The following is a 16,683-nucleotide window of genomic DNA, read 5'->3' on the forward strand; positions in this document are numbered from 1 at the left end:
TATGCCCTTAATTTGTGGAACAATCTTTAGAGTTCACTGCAGTTAGATGTCCTGGTGTCACTCAGGAAGTTTACATTATTGATTGAGGACCTCTATGTAGTTGAATGTGATTGCTTTTATTAAATGTTATTTTATTTTTTGTGTGCTGAATAACATCCTGTGGTTGACCTCAGTAGAAGAGAGATTTCAGTGTGTCAAATCGGAGGGCCTGTTGTCCGGACCTCTGGCAGTCTCAATGGGGGTGCCACAGGGTTAAATTCTTGGGCCGACTCTCTCTTCTCTGTTATACATCAATGATGTCGCTCTTGCTGCTGGTGATTCTCTGATCCACCTCTACGCAGACGACACCATTCTGTATACCTCTGGCCCTTCTTTGGACACTGTGTTAACTAACCTCCAGGCGAGCTTCAATGCCATACAACTCTCCTTCTGTGACCTCCAACTGCTCTTAAATGCAAGTAAAACTAAATGCATGCTCTTCAACCGATCGCTGCCCGCACCTGCCCGCCCGTCCAGCATCACTACTCTGGACGGTTCTGACTTAGAATATGTGGACAACTACAAATACCTAGGTGTCTGGTTAGACTGTAAACTCTCCTTCCAGACTCACATTAAGCATCTCCAATCCAAAATTAAATCTAGAATCGGCTTCCTATTTCGCAACAAAGCATCCTTCACTCATGCTGCCAAACATACCCTCGTAAAACTGACCATCCTACCGATCCTCGACTTCGGCGATGTCATTTACAAAAAAGCTTCCAACACTCTACTCAACAAATTGGATGCAGTCTATCACAGCGCCATCCGTTTTGTTACCAAAGCCCCATATACTACCCACCACTGCGACCTGTACGTTCTTGTTGGCTGGCCCTCGCTTCATACTTGTTGCCAAACTTAATGGCTCCAGGTCATCTACAAGTCTCTACTAGGTAAAGCCCCGCCTTATCTCAGCTCACTGGTCACCATAGGAGCACCCACTCGTAGCATGCGCTCCAGCAGGTATATCTCACTGGTCACCCCAAAAGCTAATTCTTCCTTTGGTCGCCTTTCCTTCCAGTTCTATGCTGCCAATGACTGGAACGAACTGCAAAAATCACTGAAGCTGGAGACTCATATCTCCCTCACTAGCTTTAAGCACCAGCTGTCAGAGCAGCTCACAGATCACTGCACCTGTACATAGCCCATCTGTAAACAGCCCATCTATCTACCTACCTCATCCCCATACTGTATTTATTTATTTATCTTGCTCCTTTGCACCCCAGTATCTCTACTTGCACATTCATCTTCTGCACATCTACCATTCCAGTGTTTAATTGCTATATTGTAATTACTTCACCACCATGGCCTATTTATTGCCTTACCTCCCTTATCCTACCTCATTTGCACATACTGTATATATACTTTTTTTACTGTATTATTGACTGCATGTCTGTTTATTCCATGTGTAACTCTTTGTTGTTGTATGTGTCGAACTGCTTTATCTTGGCCAGGTCGCAGTTGCAAATTAAAACTTGTTTTCAACTAGCCTACCTGGTTAAATAAAGGTGAAATAAAAAATAAATAAATACAAGTCAATGAATTGCATTCTCACATAGGTGTTCCTTTTGTCCAGGTGGAAAAGGGCATTGTGCAGTGCAATAGAGATGGCATCATCTGTGGATTAGTTAGGGCGGTATGCAAATTGGAATGGGTCTAGGGTATTTTATTTGCACATTAGCTAGTAGAACAGAAGGCACTGGGGGTTTATTCGATCGCCTACGAATTTTCAGAAGGCAGCCCGGCCTCCGCCCTCTTTTTCTCCGTCTTCTCTTCACGCAAATGACGGAGATTTGGGCCTGTTCCCAGGAAAGCAGTATGTCATTCACATCGGGCTCGTTGGACTCGTTAGAGGAAAAAACAGCTTCTGCCAGTTCGCGTTGAGGAATCGCTGTTCTGATGTCCAGAATATATTTTCGGTCATAAGAGACGGTAGCAGCAACATTATGTACAAAATAATTACAAAAATAAGTTATAAACAACGCAACATTTTTTACAAATAAACACAGTTGGTGACGAGCACGTAAAACGTCAGTCATCTTCTCTGGCGCCATGATATCAACGTCCTGTGGTTGACCTCAGTAGAAGAGTAACGTCCTGTGGTTGACCTCAGTAGAAAACTAACGTCCTGTGGTTGACCTCAGTAGAAGACTAACGTCCTGTGGTTGACCTCAGTAGAAGACTAACGTCCTGTGGTTGACCTCAGCAGAAGACTAACGTCCTGTGGTTGACCTCAGCAGAAGACTAACGTCCTGTGGTTGACCTCAGTAGAAGACTAACGTCCTGTGGTTGACCTCAGTAGAAGAGTAACGTCCTGTGGTTGACCTCAGTAGAAGACTACCGTCCTGTGGTTGACCTCAGTAGAAGAGTAACGTCCTGTGGTTGACCTCAGCAGAAGACTAACGTCCTGTGGTTGACCTCAGCAGAAGACTAACGTCCTGTGGTTGACCTCAGTAGAAGACTAACGTCCTGTGGTTGACCTCAGTAGAAGAGTAACGTCCTGTGGTTGACCTCAGTAGAAGACTACCGTCCTGTGGTTGACCTCAGTAGAAGACTAACGTCCTGTGGTTGACCTCAGTAGAAGACTAACGTCCTGTGGTTGACCTCAGTAGAAGACTAACGTCCTGTGGTTGACCTCAGTAGAAGACTAAAGTCCTGTGGTTGACCTCAGTAGAAGACTAACGTCCTGTGGTTGACCTCAGCAGAAGACTAACGTCCTGTGGTTGACCTCAGCAGAAGACTAACGTCCTGTGGTTGACCTCAGTAGAAGACTAACGTCCTGTGGTTGACCTCAGTAGAAGAGTAACGTCCTGTGGTTGACCTCAGTAGAAGACTACCGTCCTGTGGTTGACCTCAGTAGAAGACTAACGTCCTGTGGTTGACCTCAGTAGAAGACTAACGTCCTGTGGTTGACCTCAGTAGAAGACTAACGTCCTGTGGTTGACCTCAGTAGAAGACTAACGTCCTGTGGTTGACCTCAGTAGAAGACTAAAGTCCTGTGGTTGACCTCAGTAGAAGACTAACGTCCTGTGGTTGACCTCAGTAGAAGACTAAAGTCCTGTGGTTGACCTCAGTAGAAGAGTAACGTCCTGTGGTTGACCTCAGTAGAATCAAATCAAAGGGCAATGTTACAGACCGTATTTCTGTAAAAAAAGAAACCCCCACAGAACAATCAAGGACCACATTTAAATAAGAGTTATTCTCTGGGCTTTGTACTAAACTGTAACATTTTTAACACCAACAATACATTAAAAACTGTCAAATGTACCATTTATTTAACAATTACTTAACCAGGCAAGTAACTTGAGAACAAGCTTATTTTTTTCAAGGTAACATAGCTAATATGTCTTACCCATCGCCAGGTACTCATCTACTAGTCCATGTATTCTCAAACTGGGGTATGATTCACATTTAAAAATATATATATATTATTTTCCTTCACATTTTCAAGCAGTCCATTTAGATTTTCCAACGGGGCTGAACATTTGGGTGACTTTTTTTCTCTCGCCTGACTAACATCGTTTCACTGCCAGAAATCAAATTAAACCATCTAGTGTTCAGCAAAATAGTCAAATAATTAACATCCTATCACATTAATCGTTACTCTCTCGCGGGAATTCCACTAATGGTCCGTATGTAGCCAAACGTAGCTGCTGCTCATTCCGTTTGCTCCAAAATTGATTCATGGTTAACCTGTTGGGTCTAGGGGGCAGCATTTGCACGTCTGGATAAAAAAAATGTACCCGATTTAATCTGGTTACTAATCCTACCCAGTAACTAGAATATGCATATACTTATTATATATGGATAGAAAACACTCTAAAGTTTCCAAAACTGTTTGAATGGTGTCTGTGAGTATAACAGAACTCATTTGGCAGGCAAAACCCTGAGACATTTTCTGACAGGAAGTGGATACCTGATGTGTTGTATTGACTTTAAACCTATCCCATTGAAAAACACAGGGGTTTAGGAATATTTTGGCACTTCCTATTGCTTCCACTAGATGTCACCAGCCTTTACAAAGTGTTTTGAGTCTTCTGGAGGGAGATCTGACCGAACAAGAGCCATGGAACGGTGATGTCCCATTAGACACCTGGCGCGCTACTTCATGTTGGGTACCCTCGTTCCAATACGTTATAAAACAGTATGCATTCGTCCACCTTGAATATTATTCATGTTCTGGTTAAAAAAGGCCCTAATGATTTATGCTATACAACGTTTGACATGTTTGAACGAACGGAAATATATTTTTTCCCCTCGTTCATGACGAGAAGTCCGGCTGGCTTACATCATGTGCTAACGAGACGGAGATTTTTGGACATAAATGATGAGCTTTTTTGAACAAAACTACATTCGTTATGGACCTGTGATACCTGGAAGTGACATCTGATGAAGAGAATCAAAGGTAATGGATTATTTACATAGTATTTTCGATTTTAGATCTCCCCAACATGACGTCTAGTCTGTATCGCAACGCGTATTTTTCTGGGCACAGTGCTCAGATTATTGCAAAGTGTGATTTCCCAGTAAGGTTATTTTTAAATCTGGCAAGTTGATTGCGTTCAAAAGATGTAAATCTATAATTCTTTAAATGACAATATAATATTTTACCAATGTTTTCTAATTTTAATTATTTAATTTGTGACGCTGACTTGACTGCCGGTTATTGGAGGGAAACGATTTCCTCAACATCAATGCCATAGTAAAACGCTGTTTTTGGATATAAATATCAACTTGATAGAACTAAAAATGCATGCATTGTCTAACATAATGTCCTAGGAGTGTCATCTGATGGAGATTGTAAAAGGTTAGTGCATCATTTTAGCTGGTTTTATGGTTTTGGTGACCCTGTCTTTGACTTGACAAAACATTACACACAACTCTTGTAAATGTACTGTCCTAACATACTCTAAATTTATGCTTTCGCCGTAAAACCTTTTTGAAATCGTAAAACGTGGTTAGATTAAGGAGATGTTTATCTTTCAAATGGTGTAACATAGTTGTATTTTTGAAAAATTTGAATTTTGACATTTATTTGGATTCAAATTTGCCGCTCTTGAAATGCACCTGCTGTTGATGGAGTGCACCACGGGTGGCACGCTAGCGTCCCACCTAGCCCCAAGAGGTTAAAGAAAGTAAGGCCCGCGTCCATAGACACATACCAGCTTTACTGGTAGTACTGCTACTACCAGCAGTACCACACCTGCACCTGTCGACGACACAAGTTGTTCTGCTTCCACAAGCACATCCAATGCTAGCATCAGTAATTCTACATTTGTTGTTAGCCCAGCTAGCATGGACACTGACAGTTGTGAATCTGATGCAGCCGGGAAAGCACCGAACAACAGGCAGGGACGTTGGACCATTGAGGAGGCGCAAATATGATAAGAACTACAATGATTTGGGGTTCACTTATACTACTGTTCAAAAGTTTAGGGTCATTTACAAATGTCCTTGTTTTTGGAATATCTACATAGGTGTACAGAGGCCCATTATCAGCAACCATCACTCCTGTGTTCCAATGGCACGCTGTGTTTGCTAATCCAAGTTTATCATTTTAAAAGGCTAATTGATCATTAGAAAACCCTTTTGCAATTACGTTGGCACAGCTGAAAACTGTTGTGCTGATTCCACTTACAGATATCTGAACAAGAGAGCCTCATCAAAATTGCAACAAGCGGTTCTGTGAAACTTTAATTTAATCAGAAGCCACTGCCAGATATCTGGATTGGGCATCACTCAGAGTATCCTGCCTTGGTGTCACGTCCTGACCAGTAAAGGGGTTATTTGTTATTGTAGTTTGGTCAGGACGTGGCAGGGGGTGTTTGTTTAGAGTGTTTCGGGGTTTGTTGGGCTATGTTATTATGTAAGGTTAGTGTTAGTTCTAGGTTAGTGTTTTCCTATGTTCAGTCTAGTTTTTCTACTTCTATGTTTAGGGTTTGTTGATTGACCTTCAATTGGAGGCAGCTGTTCCTTGTTGCCTCTGATTGAAGGTAATATGTATAGAGGTGTTTGTGCTATGGGGGTTTGTGGGTAGTTGTCTCCTGTATTGTGTCTGTGCACCTGACAGGACTGTTTAGTGTTGCTCATTGTTTTGTATACGTGATTTGTTTGTTTTTCCTTCTTTTAAATTAACTCTTATTTAACATAGAGTATACACGTTCCCGCTGCACCTTGGTCCAATCCTTACGACGCCCGTGACACTTGGAAAATCATGCTGTTAACCTCTTGGGGCTAGGTGGGACGCTAGCGTGCCACCCGTGGTGCACTCCATCAACAGCAGGTGCATTTCAAGAGCGGCAAATTTGAATCCAAATAAATGTCAAAATTCAAATTTTTCAAAAATACAACTATGTTACACCATTTGAAAGATAAACATCTCCTTAATCTAACCACGTTTTACGATTTCAAAAAGGTTTTACGGCGAAAGCATAAATTTAGAGTATGTTAGGACAGTACATTTACAAGAGTTGTGTGTAATGTTTTGTCAAGTCAAAGACAGGGTCACCAAAACCATAAAACCAGCTAAAATGATACACTAACCTTTTACAATCTCCATCAGATGACACTCCTAGGACATTATGTTAGACAATGCATGCATTTTTAGTTCTATCAAGTTCATATTTATATACAAAAACAGCGTTTTACTATGGCATTGATGTTGAGGAAATCGTTTCCCTCCAATAACCGGCAGTCAAGTCAGCGTCACAAATTAAATAATTAAAATTAGAAAACATTGGTAAAATATTATATTGTCATTTAAAGAATTATAGATTTACATCTTTTGAACGCAATCAACTTGCCAGATTTAAAAATAACCTTACTGGGAAATCACACTTTGCAATAATCTGAGCACTGTGCCCAGAAAAATACGCGTTGCGATACAGACTAGACGTCATGTTGGGGAGATCTAAAATCGAAAATACTATGTAAATAATCCATTACCTTTGATTCTCTTCATCAGATGTCACTTCCAGGTATCACAGGTCCATAACGAATGTAGTTTTGTTCAAAAAAGCTCATCATTTATGTCCAAAAATCTCCGTCTCGTTAGCACATGATGTAAGCCAGCCGGACTTCTCGTCATGAACGAGGGGAAAAAATATATTTCCGTTCGTTCAAACATGTCAAACGTTGTATAGCATAAATCATTAGGGCCTTTTTTAACCAGAACATGAATAATATTCAAGGTGGACGAATGCATAGCCTTTTATAACGTATTGGAACGAGGGTACCCAACATGAAGTAGCGCGCCAGGTGTCTAATGGGACATCACCGTTCCATGGCTCTTGTTCGGTCAGATCTCCCTCCAGAAGACTCAAAACACTTTGTAAAGGCTGGTGACATCTAGTGGAAGCAATAGGAAGTGCCAAAATATTCCTAAACCCCTGTGTTTTTCAATGGGATAGGTTTAAACTCAATACAACACATCAGGTATCCACTTCCTGTCAGAAAATGTCTCAGGGTTTTGCCTGCCAAATGAGTTCTGTTATACTCACAGACACCATTCAAACAGTTTTGGAAACTTTAGAGTGTTTTCTATCCATATATAATAAGTATATGCATATTCTAGTTACTGGGTAGGATTAGTAACCAGATTAAATCGGGTACATTTTTTTTATCCAGACGTGCAAATGCTGCCCCCTAGACCCAACAGGTTAAGACACTGGTGCCCTTTGCAACCACGTACCTATGTGAGAGTGGATTCTCGGCCCTCACTAGCATGAAAACTAAATACAGGCACAGACTGTGTGTGGAAAATGATTTAAGACTGAGACTCTCTCCAATACAACCCAACATTGAAGAGTTATGTGCATCCTTTCAAGCACAGCCTTCTCATTATCCTGTGGTGAGTTATTCACAATTTTCGATTAACAAACAAGGTTTTATATGTAAGATGGTTAAATAAAGAGCTAAATGATTGATTATTATTATATTATTATTTGTGCCCTGGTCCTATAAGAGCTCTTTGTCACTTCCCACGAGCCGGGTTGTGACAAAAACTCATAATCATTCTTGTTTAATAAATGTATTGTATTGTGTGTGTGGCAGGCTTACAAAGATGGCAAAAAACAACATTTGAGAGTGTGCTGACCCTGGTGCTAGAGGTGGTACACTGCTGGAGGTTGAATGTTTGAAGGGGTACGGGAAATACAAAAAGTTTGGGAACCACTGTACTAGTCCATGGTAACATAGCTAATATGTCTTACCCATCTCCAGGTACTCATCTACTAGTCCATGGGCGTTCATGGGCTGCAGGTTCCAGTCTTTGTCCCACTGAGGAAGCTGTACTTTGTTCTCCACATTCTGTCCCCCTCGTGTCCTCTCTTCCCTCTCTGTCTGCTTGATCTTCCTCCGAGACCACCAGTTCTGCAGCAGACTAGAGAGTTAGAGAGTTCGAGTTAGAGAGTTCGAGTTAGAGAGTTCGAGTTAGAGAGTTCGAGTTAGAGAGTTCGAGTTAGAGAGTTAGAGTGAGAGAGTTAGAAAGAGAGAGTTAGAGAGAGAGAGTTAGAGAGAGAGTTAGAGAGAGAGAGAATATATAGTATAATAATACATTCCATTTAGCAGATGCTTTTCTTCTTATACTAATTCCACATCCAGGCCAGGATAAGAAAGAGAGAAAGAGAAAGACAGAGAGACACAACATCACAACACAGCTCTACTAGACCTGGCCCATCACAACACAGCTCTACTGGACCAGGCCCATCACAACACAGCTCTACTGGACCAGGCCCATCACAACACAGCTCTACTGGACCTGGCCCATCACAACACAGCTCTACTAGACCTGGCCCAACACAACACAGCTCTACTAGACCCCATCACAACACAGCTCTACTAGACCTGGCCCATCACAACACAGCTCTGATCACTACTCCAGGGTCGGACAGAACACTGTCCTTCAGAGAAGTACACCACATGATGCAGTCCACACCATGTATCATTCAGATCATCAGCCTACATATGCTGAGGTAACCTCTGGCAAAAGACACCTAGAACAATCAGAGATAGGAGAGGTGCGCCAACTACTGCAACTAATATGCAGACTACTGAGCTAGACAGACCCTTTAATTCTCACACACACACACACACACACACACACACACACACACACACACGGTTGCAGATTGCATTGTACTTATTTTTCATGCAATCTTATTCCATTCTTATTCATTTGTTTACAACTATTCTTAATTTTATTGGCACCGGTATGCATGTATGTATATTATTATTATTTTGTTTTTTTTCAATGTACTTTACTCAAACCAGTGAATATCATTTATTATAAATGAGATCATTAACTATCAGCTCTTGGAATATCCAGGGACTATACTCTTCACATTTTGGTTATAAAACAACAAATCCAGAATTGATTAAAAACATCAATGTTTCCTACTGGAAACATGGTGTCGTGGAGACATAGATACTCAGTGTCCCTCAGGCTATAGAGAAAGTTTACTACCATCAATCAAACATAAAAATGTTAAACGGGGCCGAGACTCAGGTGGAATCATCATTTGGCATAAGCAGGACTTAGCACTGAATGAAATGAAAAAAGGTACCAGTCACATTTGGCTAAAACTTAACAAAGGTACAATCTACTGTGACAATGATGTATACATATGTGCAGCTTATGCTCCTCCTTCAGATTCACCATATTATGATGATCAGTTTTTCGACAATCTCCACACAGAAATCATTACATTTCAGGCAGAGGGTAAAGTGCTTCTTTGTGGAGATTTCAATGCAAGAACAGGTTCTGAGCCTGACTACACTGATGCGGGAGGTAACCACCACATATGTGGACACCCCTCCTTGTACAGTAGCCCTATTATAAATAATAGAAACAGTCCTGACCAAATACTGAACAAAAATGGGAAGGAGTTAGTGAATCTCTGTCGAGCCTTAGGCCTGTACATGCTTAATGGTAGAATCAGAGGGGACTCTTTAGGTCGGTTTACTTACTGCTCAGCTCTTGGGACAAGTGTAGTCGATTATGCCATCACTGACATCGACCCCTCCTCCATTAGTGCATTCACTGTCAGATCACAGTCAGATCAACGTGTTTCTGAAGAAATTAACCGGCAATACTCATTCAAAAAAACAGCCCAATAAACTCTACAACATAAACCCATCGTACAGATGGGCTCCAAACAGTGCAGAGAGATTCATTGAAACATTGAACTCAAATGAAATGATGAACTCTATACAGTTTTTCAATAACTCACAATACCAAAACAATAAAGATGGTGTCAATTCGGCTACTCAAAACATCTACTGCATATTCCAAAAAGCAGCATCGAAAGCAAATTTGAGAAAACCAAAGAAATGCAACATCAGAAACAAAAAACAAAATGTTTCTGATAAATGGTTTGATAATGAATGTAAAACAATTAGAAAACACCTAAGACAAATGTCAAATGAAAAACATAAGCAGCAAAACAACCCAGAGCTACGATATGAATATTTTGAAACTCTGAAACAGTATAAACAAACACTGAAACGCAAGAAATTGAATTATACCAACAAGACACTTGATGAAATTGAAAACGCAATTGACCAAAATCAGTTCTGGGACATGTGGAACAATTTAAGCACAACAAAGCCACAAGAATTAGCCATACAAGATGTAGGAATTTGGAAAACATATTTTGATAATCTATACAAAAACATCCCACAAAAAGACTTACAACAGAACCAATTAGAAATTAAAGAAAAATTTAACATCCTTGAATCAGTCATTAAAAACAACCAAAATCCATTAGATTACCCAATAACCCAACAAGAACTAAATGTAAAGCTCAAATCTATTAAATCAAAGAAGGCTTGTGGTCTAGACAACATCAGAAATGAAATGCTGAAAAACAGCACACCTGAGTTGCAAAATGCTGTGCTTAAATTGTTCAACATGGTTTTAACTTCTGGCTGCTTCCCTGATGTCTGGAACCAGGGGCTCATCTCCCCTATCCACAAAAGTGGAGACAAATCAGACCCCAATAATTACAGGGGAATTTGCGTAAACAGAAACTTGGGAAAGGTTTTCTGTAGCATTTTGAATTCAAGAATTCAAACCTTTCTTCAAGAAAAAAATGTAATAAGTAAATGTCAAATTGGCTTTCTCCCTAACCATCGCACTACTGACCATATATACACCTTACACACGCTAATTAATAAACACGTCCACCAAAAAAAAGAGGGCAAAATCTTTGCTTGCTTTATTGACTTTAAAAAAGCATTTGATTCTATTTGGCATGAAGGGCTATTCTACAAAATTCTACAAAGTGGGCTTGGTGGTAAGGTGTATGACTTAATAAAATGTATGTACACAGAAAATAAATGTGCAATAAAAATCAAAAACCAAAGAACAGAATTATTTTCACAATGTCGAGGTGTGAGACAAGGCTGCAGTTTGAGTCCAAACCTTTTCAACATTTATATCAATGAATTAGCAGACATGTTGGACCATTCTCCAGCCCCAGGACTCACACTATTTGACACAGAGGTGAAATACCTGCTATATGCTGATGACTTGGTACTTCTATCACCAACCAAAGAAGGTCTTCAACAGAACATTAATATTCTAGAGCAATATTGCCATAATTGGGCCCTGGCAGTAAATTTCAAAAAAACGATGTCAGAAACACAAATATAAATTCACCCTGAACAACACCATCATTGAACACACAAAAAGTTACACCTACCTTGGTCTGACCATATCTGCATCGGGAAACTTTAATATGGCAGTGAATGCACTCAAAGAAAAAGCCCGCAGAGCATTGTATGCAATAAAAATGAAATTGTTCAAAATCAACATCCCAATTAGAATTTGGACCAAAATATTTGACATTGTAATCCTAACAATAGCTCTTTACGGAAGTGAGGTTTGGGGGCCACTCAATAAACTGGACTTTAAAATGTGGGACAAACATCCAATTGAAGCCCTACATGCAGAAATCTGTCGGAAAATCCTACAAGTCCAGAGAAATACACCAACTAATGCATGTAGGGCAGAATTGGGCCGCTTTCCAGTAATAATGAAAATACAGAAAAGATCATAAAAAATTTGGCTACATCTAAATTCAAGTCCAAATTCAAGTCTGCAATTTAAAGCACTCCAAACCCAAGAGCTGAGCACAGAAACGAGCCCTCTCAGTCAGCTGGTGTTGGACCTCACCAACCAAGCTGACACCAGCACTGCTTCAAAAGAAAGAATTCAAATAAACAAAATCATGAACCAATCAAAGGACTCATATTTACAACATTGGAAAAACGAAACAAAATCCCAAAGCCGACTAAATTGCTATCTGTCCCTAAACAGAGAATATGAATTGGCTGATTATCTCTACTCTGTCAGAGATACGAAGCAGAGACAGATCCTTACCAAGTACAGGCTGAGTGACCACCGATTGGCAATAGAAACCAGCAGACATAAAAAGACATGGCTACCCAAAGAGGAGCGTGTATGTGGTCACTGCACGACAGGGGAGGTAGAGACAGAGATGCACTTTCTCCTTTACTGTGATAAATATTCCTCACAAAGAGATTCCTTATTCACAGAAATGACTACATTTATTCCAAATTTGAACTTATTAAACCCAGAGGAAAAACAAAAAATACTCATGGGCGAAGGAGCAATGGCTCCTCTTGCAACCAAATATGTATTTGCCTGCCATAGCCTGAGGGACACTGAATAATAACATCTGCATAGTAAACAGTAACTTACTTATTATTACTATTATTGTTATTACTGTTATTGTTATTTCTATTATTATTGTTGTTTATCATTCCAAATAGTAGTGGTATGGGTAGTAATGGTAATGATAACAGTTTAGTGATGGTGGTGGTAGTAGTAGTGGTAATGATGATAGTAGTTGTAGTACTGGTGTAATGGTGAAGATGACCGTTATTTAGTTATAAGTTAGTTATAAAATTCATTTTCCATATTTAGATTTTTATATGTATTACATTCTACTATTTTACTATTATTTTACTACTATTTTATTGTTATTATTTTTAATTTTGTATTATTATTTACTGCCATTTTATATTATTATTTGTTATTGTTTATAATTGTATTACAATGTATATTGTATACATTGTTGCTTTGGCAATATTAAGACAATGTTTTCATGCCAATAAAGCAGCTTGAATTTGAAAATTTGAGAGAGAGAGAGAGAGAGAGAGAGACGGATAACCCAGCTCCATGAAGAGAGAGAGAGAGAGCGAGAGAAAGTCTGATCACAGCCAAATTACGTTGTTCCTCAAAAGAACAGACATGGAAACAACCACACATTCACACAGATGGGCCCAAAACAGCACAGAAGAATACCAGAAAGCAACCTGTAACCAAAATATCCAAACACTCTTAGATAGTTATCTAAGAGTTCTGGATAGCACATTCACTCACAGTAAAGAAGGCATCAATCTAGCAGTAAAAAACATCAACTATATATTCAGGCAAATGGCAAAAGAAGCACAATTGAAATTGATAAAAAACAAAATAAAAAAGACCACAAATGACAACTGGTTTGATGCAGATTGAAAGATTGTAAGGAAAAAACTTAGAACACTATCCAACCAAAAGCACAGAGACCCAAATTAATGGTGAATTACGTCTTCATTACTGTGAGACTTTAAAACTCTATAAACGTACACCCAGAAGCAGAAAAAGCACAGTACAACAGCAAGCAGCTGACACTAATTGAGGAGTCCATAAACACAAACAACTTTTGGCAAAATTGGAAAAAACTAAAAAAATCGAAACAAGAGGAATTAGCGATACAAAATGGTGACATATGGACAACCCATTTTAAAACACTCTACAACCCCGTTCAAATTGACACAAACGCAGAACAATGCCAAATTCATGAGAAGTTGAATGGATTACAAAAAGGACAATCAAAATCCAATGGACTCCCCAATTACTGACCAGGAGCTCTATAAGAAACTTCCGTTCCTCAAATTTAAAAAAGCATGCGGACCTGATGGCATCCTAAATGAGATGCTCAAACTCACTAGTGCAAAATTTCTATTGGCTGTATTAAAACTTTTTAATTTGATCCTGAGTGTAGGTTATTTCCTTGACATCTGGAATCAAGGACTCATAACCCCAAACTTTAAGAACGGAGACAAATTTGACCCTAACAATTACAGAGGCATTTGGGTGAACAGTAACCAAGGGTAATGTTTTCTGTAGTATTATAAATGTAAGAGTTCTAATCTTCCTTAATAAGCACAATGTCTTGAGTATAAGCCAAATTGGATTTATACCAAAACATCGCATGACTGATCATATTTACACCTACACACGCTTGCTTTATCGACTTCCAAAAAGCATTTGATTCTATTTGGCATACAGGACTGTTCTACAAAGTTATTGAAAGTGGTGTAGGGGGTAAAACATATGACATAATTAAATCAATGTATACTTGCAATACGTGCAGCATTAAAATTGGCAAGAGAAGAACAGAATTCTTTAACCAGGGGCCTTCGACAGGGTTGCAATCTGAGCCCTCCACTCTTCAATATTTACATCAACGAATTGGCCACTATTCTAGAAAAATCCTCAGCCCCTGGTGTTAGTCTCCACAATTCAGAGGTTAAATGCCTACTCTTCGCAGATGACCTATGCCTGCTGTCACCCACAGCACATGGCCTACAGCAGAGCCTGGACCTGCTAGAGCAGTACTGCCAGACCTGGGCCCTGGCAGTAAACCCCAAAAATACTAAAATAATGATTTTCCAGGGAAGATCCAGATCTCAGGGAATTAGACCAAAGTTCTCAATTGGTACAAAATATATAGAGTACTGCACACACTACAATTACTTAGGTTAAAAAATAAGCTCAACTTGACACCTTAATGAGTCAGTGAATGAACTGAGAGAGAAAGCACGCAGGGCATTCTACGCCATTAAAAAACACATTCAAATTGAAATACCTATTAAAATTTGACTAAAACTATTTGAATGTGTAATTGAACCAATTGCACTTTATGGCAGCGAGGTGTGGGGTCCACTTGCAAAAAAAGATTTCGTCAAATGGGACAAACACCCCATTGAAACTAGAGGTCGACCGATCATGATTTTTCAACGCCGATACCGATTATTGGAGGACCAAAAAAAGCCGATACTGATTAATCGTCCGATTTTTATTATTTATTTGTAATAATGACAATTACAACAATACTGAATGAACACTTATTTTAACTTAATATAATACATAAATAAAATCAATTTAGCCTCAAATAAATAATGAAACATGTTCAATTTGGTTTAAATATAATGCAAAAACAAAGTGTTGGAGAAGAAAGTAAAAGTGCAATATGTGCCATGTAAGAAAGCTAACGTTTAAGTGCCTTGCTCAGAACATGGGAACATATGAAAGCTGGTGGTTCCTTTTAACATGAGTCTTCAATATTCCCAGGTAAGAAGTTTTAGGTTGTAGTTATTATAGGAATTATAGGACTATTTCCCTCTATACGATTTGTATTTCATATACCTTTGACTATTGGATGTTCTTATAGGCACTTTAGTATTGTCAGTGTAACAGTATAGCTTCCATCCCTCTCCTCGCTCCTACCTGGGCTCGAACCAGGAACACATCGACAACAGCCACCCTCGAAGCAGCGTTACCTATGTAGAGCAAGGGGAACAACTACTCCAAGTCTCAGAGCGAGTGACGTTTGAAACGCTATTAGCGCGCACCCGCTAACTAGCTGGCCATTTCACATCGGTTACACCAGCCTAATCTTGGGAGTTGACAGGCTTGAAGTCATAAACAGCGCAATGCATTGCGAAGAGCTGCTGGCAAAACGCACAAAAGTGCTGTTTGAATGAATGCTCACGAGCCTGCTGGTGCCTACCACCGCTCAGTCAGACTGCTCTATCAAATCATAGACTTAATTATAATATAATAAACACACAGACAAGCCTTAGGTCATTAATATGGTCGAATCCAGAAACTATCATCTCGAAAACAAAACGTTTTTTTCTTTCAGTGAAATATGGAACCGGTCCATATTTTATCTAACGGGTGGCATCCCTAAGTCTAAATATTCCTGTTACATTGCACAACCTTCAATGGTATGTCATAATGACGTAAAATTCTGGCATATTACTTCGCAACGAGCCAGGCAATGAACGCAAGAGCAGTGACACAATTTCATGTTAGCAGGCAATATTAACTAAATATGCAGGTTTAAAAATATATACTTGTGTATTGATTTTAAAGAAAGGCATTGATATTTATGGTTAGGTACATTGGTGCAACGACAGTGCTTTTTTGCAAATGCGCTTGTTAAATCATCACCCATTTGTCGAAGTAGGCTGTGATTCGATGACAAATTAACAGGCACCGCATCGATTATATGCAACGCAGGACACGTTAGATAAACTAGTAATATCATCAACCATGTGTAGTTAACTAGTGATTATGTTAAGATTGATCGTTTTTTATAAGATAAGTTTAATGCTAGCTAGCAACTTACCTTGGCTTGCTGCCCTCGCGTAACAGGTAGTCAGCCTGCCATGCAGGCTCCTCGTGGAGTGCAATGTAAGGCAGGTGGTTAGAGCGTTGGACTAGTAACCAGAAGGTTACAAAAACGAATCCCCGAATCCCCCCTGAACAAGGCAGTTAACCCCCGTTCC

General features: G+C 39.6%; 1 protein-coding gene across 1 annotated transcript in view; it reads right to left on the minus strand.

Annotated features, from left to right (window-relative positions):
- The window catches only part of LOC106584753 (anoctamin-3), a 143,874-nt gene that overhangs the window by 26,641 nt on the left and 100,550 nt on the right, over positions 1-16,683 (minus strand). Inside the window, exon 22 of the mRNA XM_082968260.1 lies at positions 8,247-8,416. Coding sequence (XP_082824386.1) covers positions 8,247-8,416 — 170 coding nt within the window. The remainder of the gene's footprint in view (positions 1-8,246; positions 8,417-16,683) is intronic.

Source organism: Salmo salar, chromosome 23 (assembly GCF_965601325.2).
Source record: "Salmo salar chromosome 23, fSalSal1, whole genome shotgun sequence".
Classification (NCBI taxonomy): Eukaryota; Metazoa; Chordata; class Actinopteri; order Salmoniformes; family Salmonidae; genus Salmo; species Salmo salar.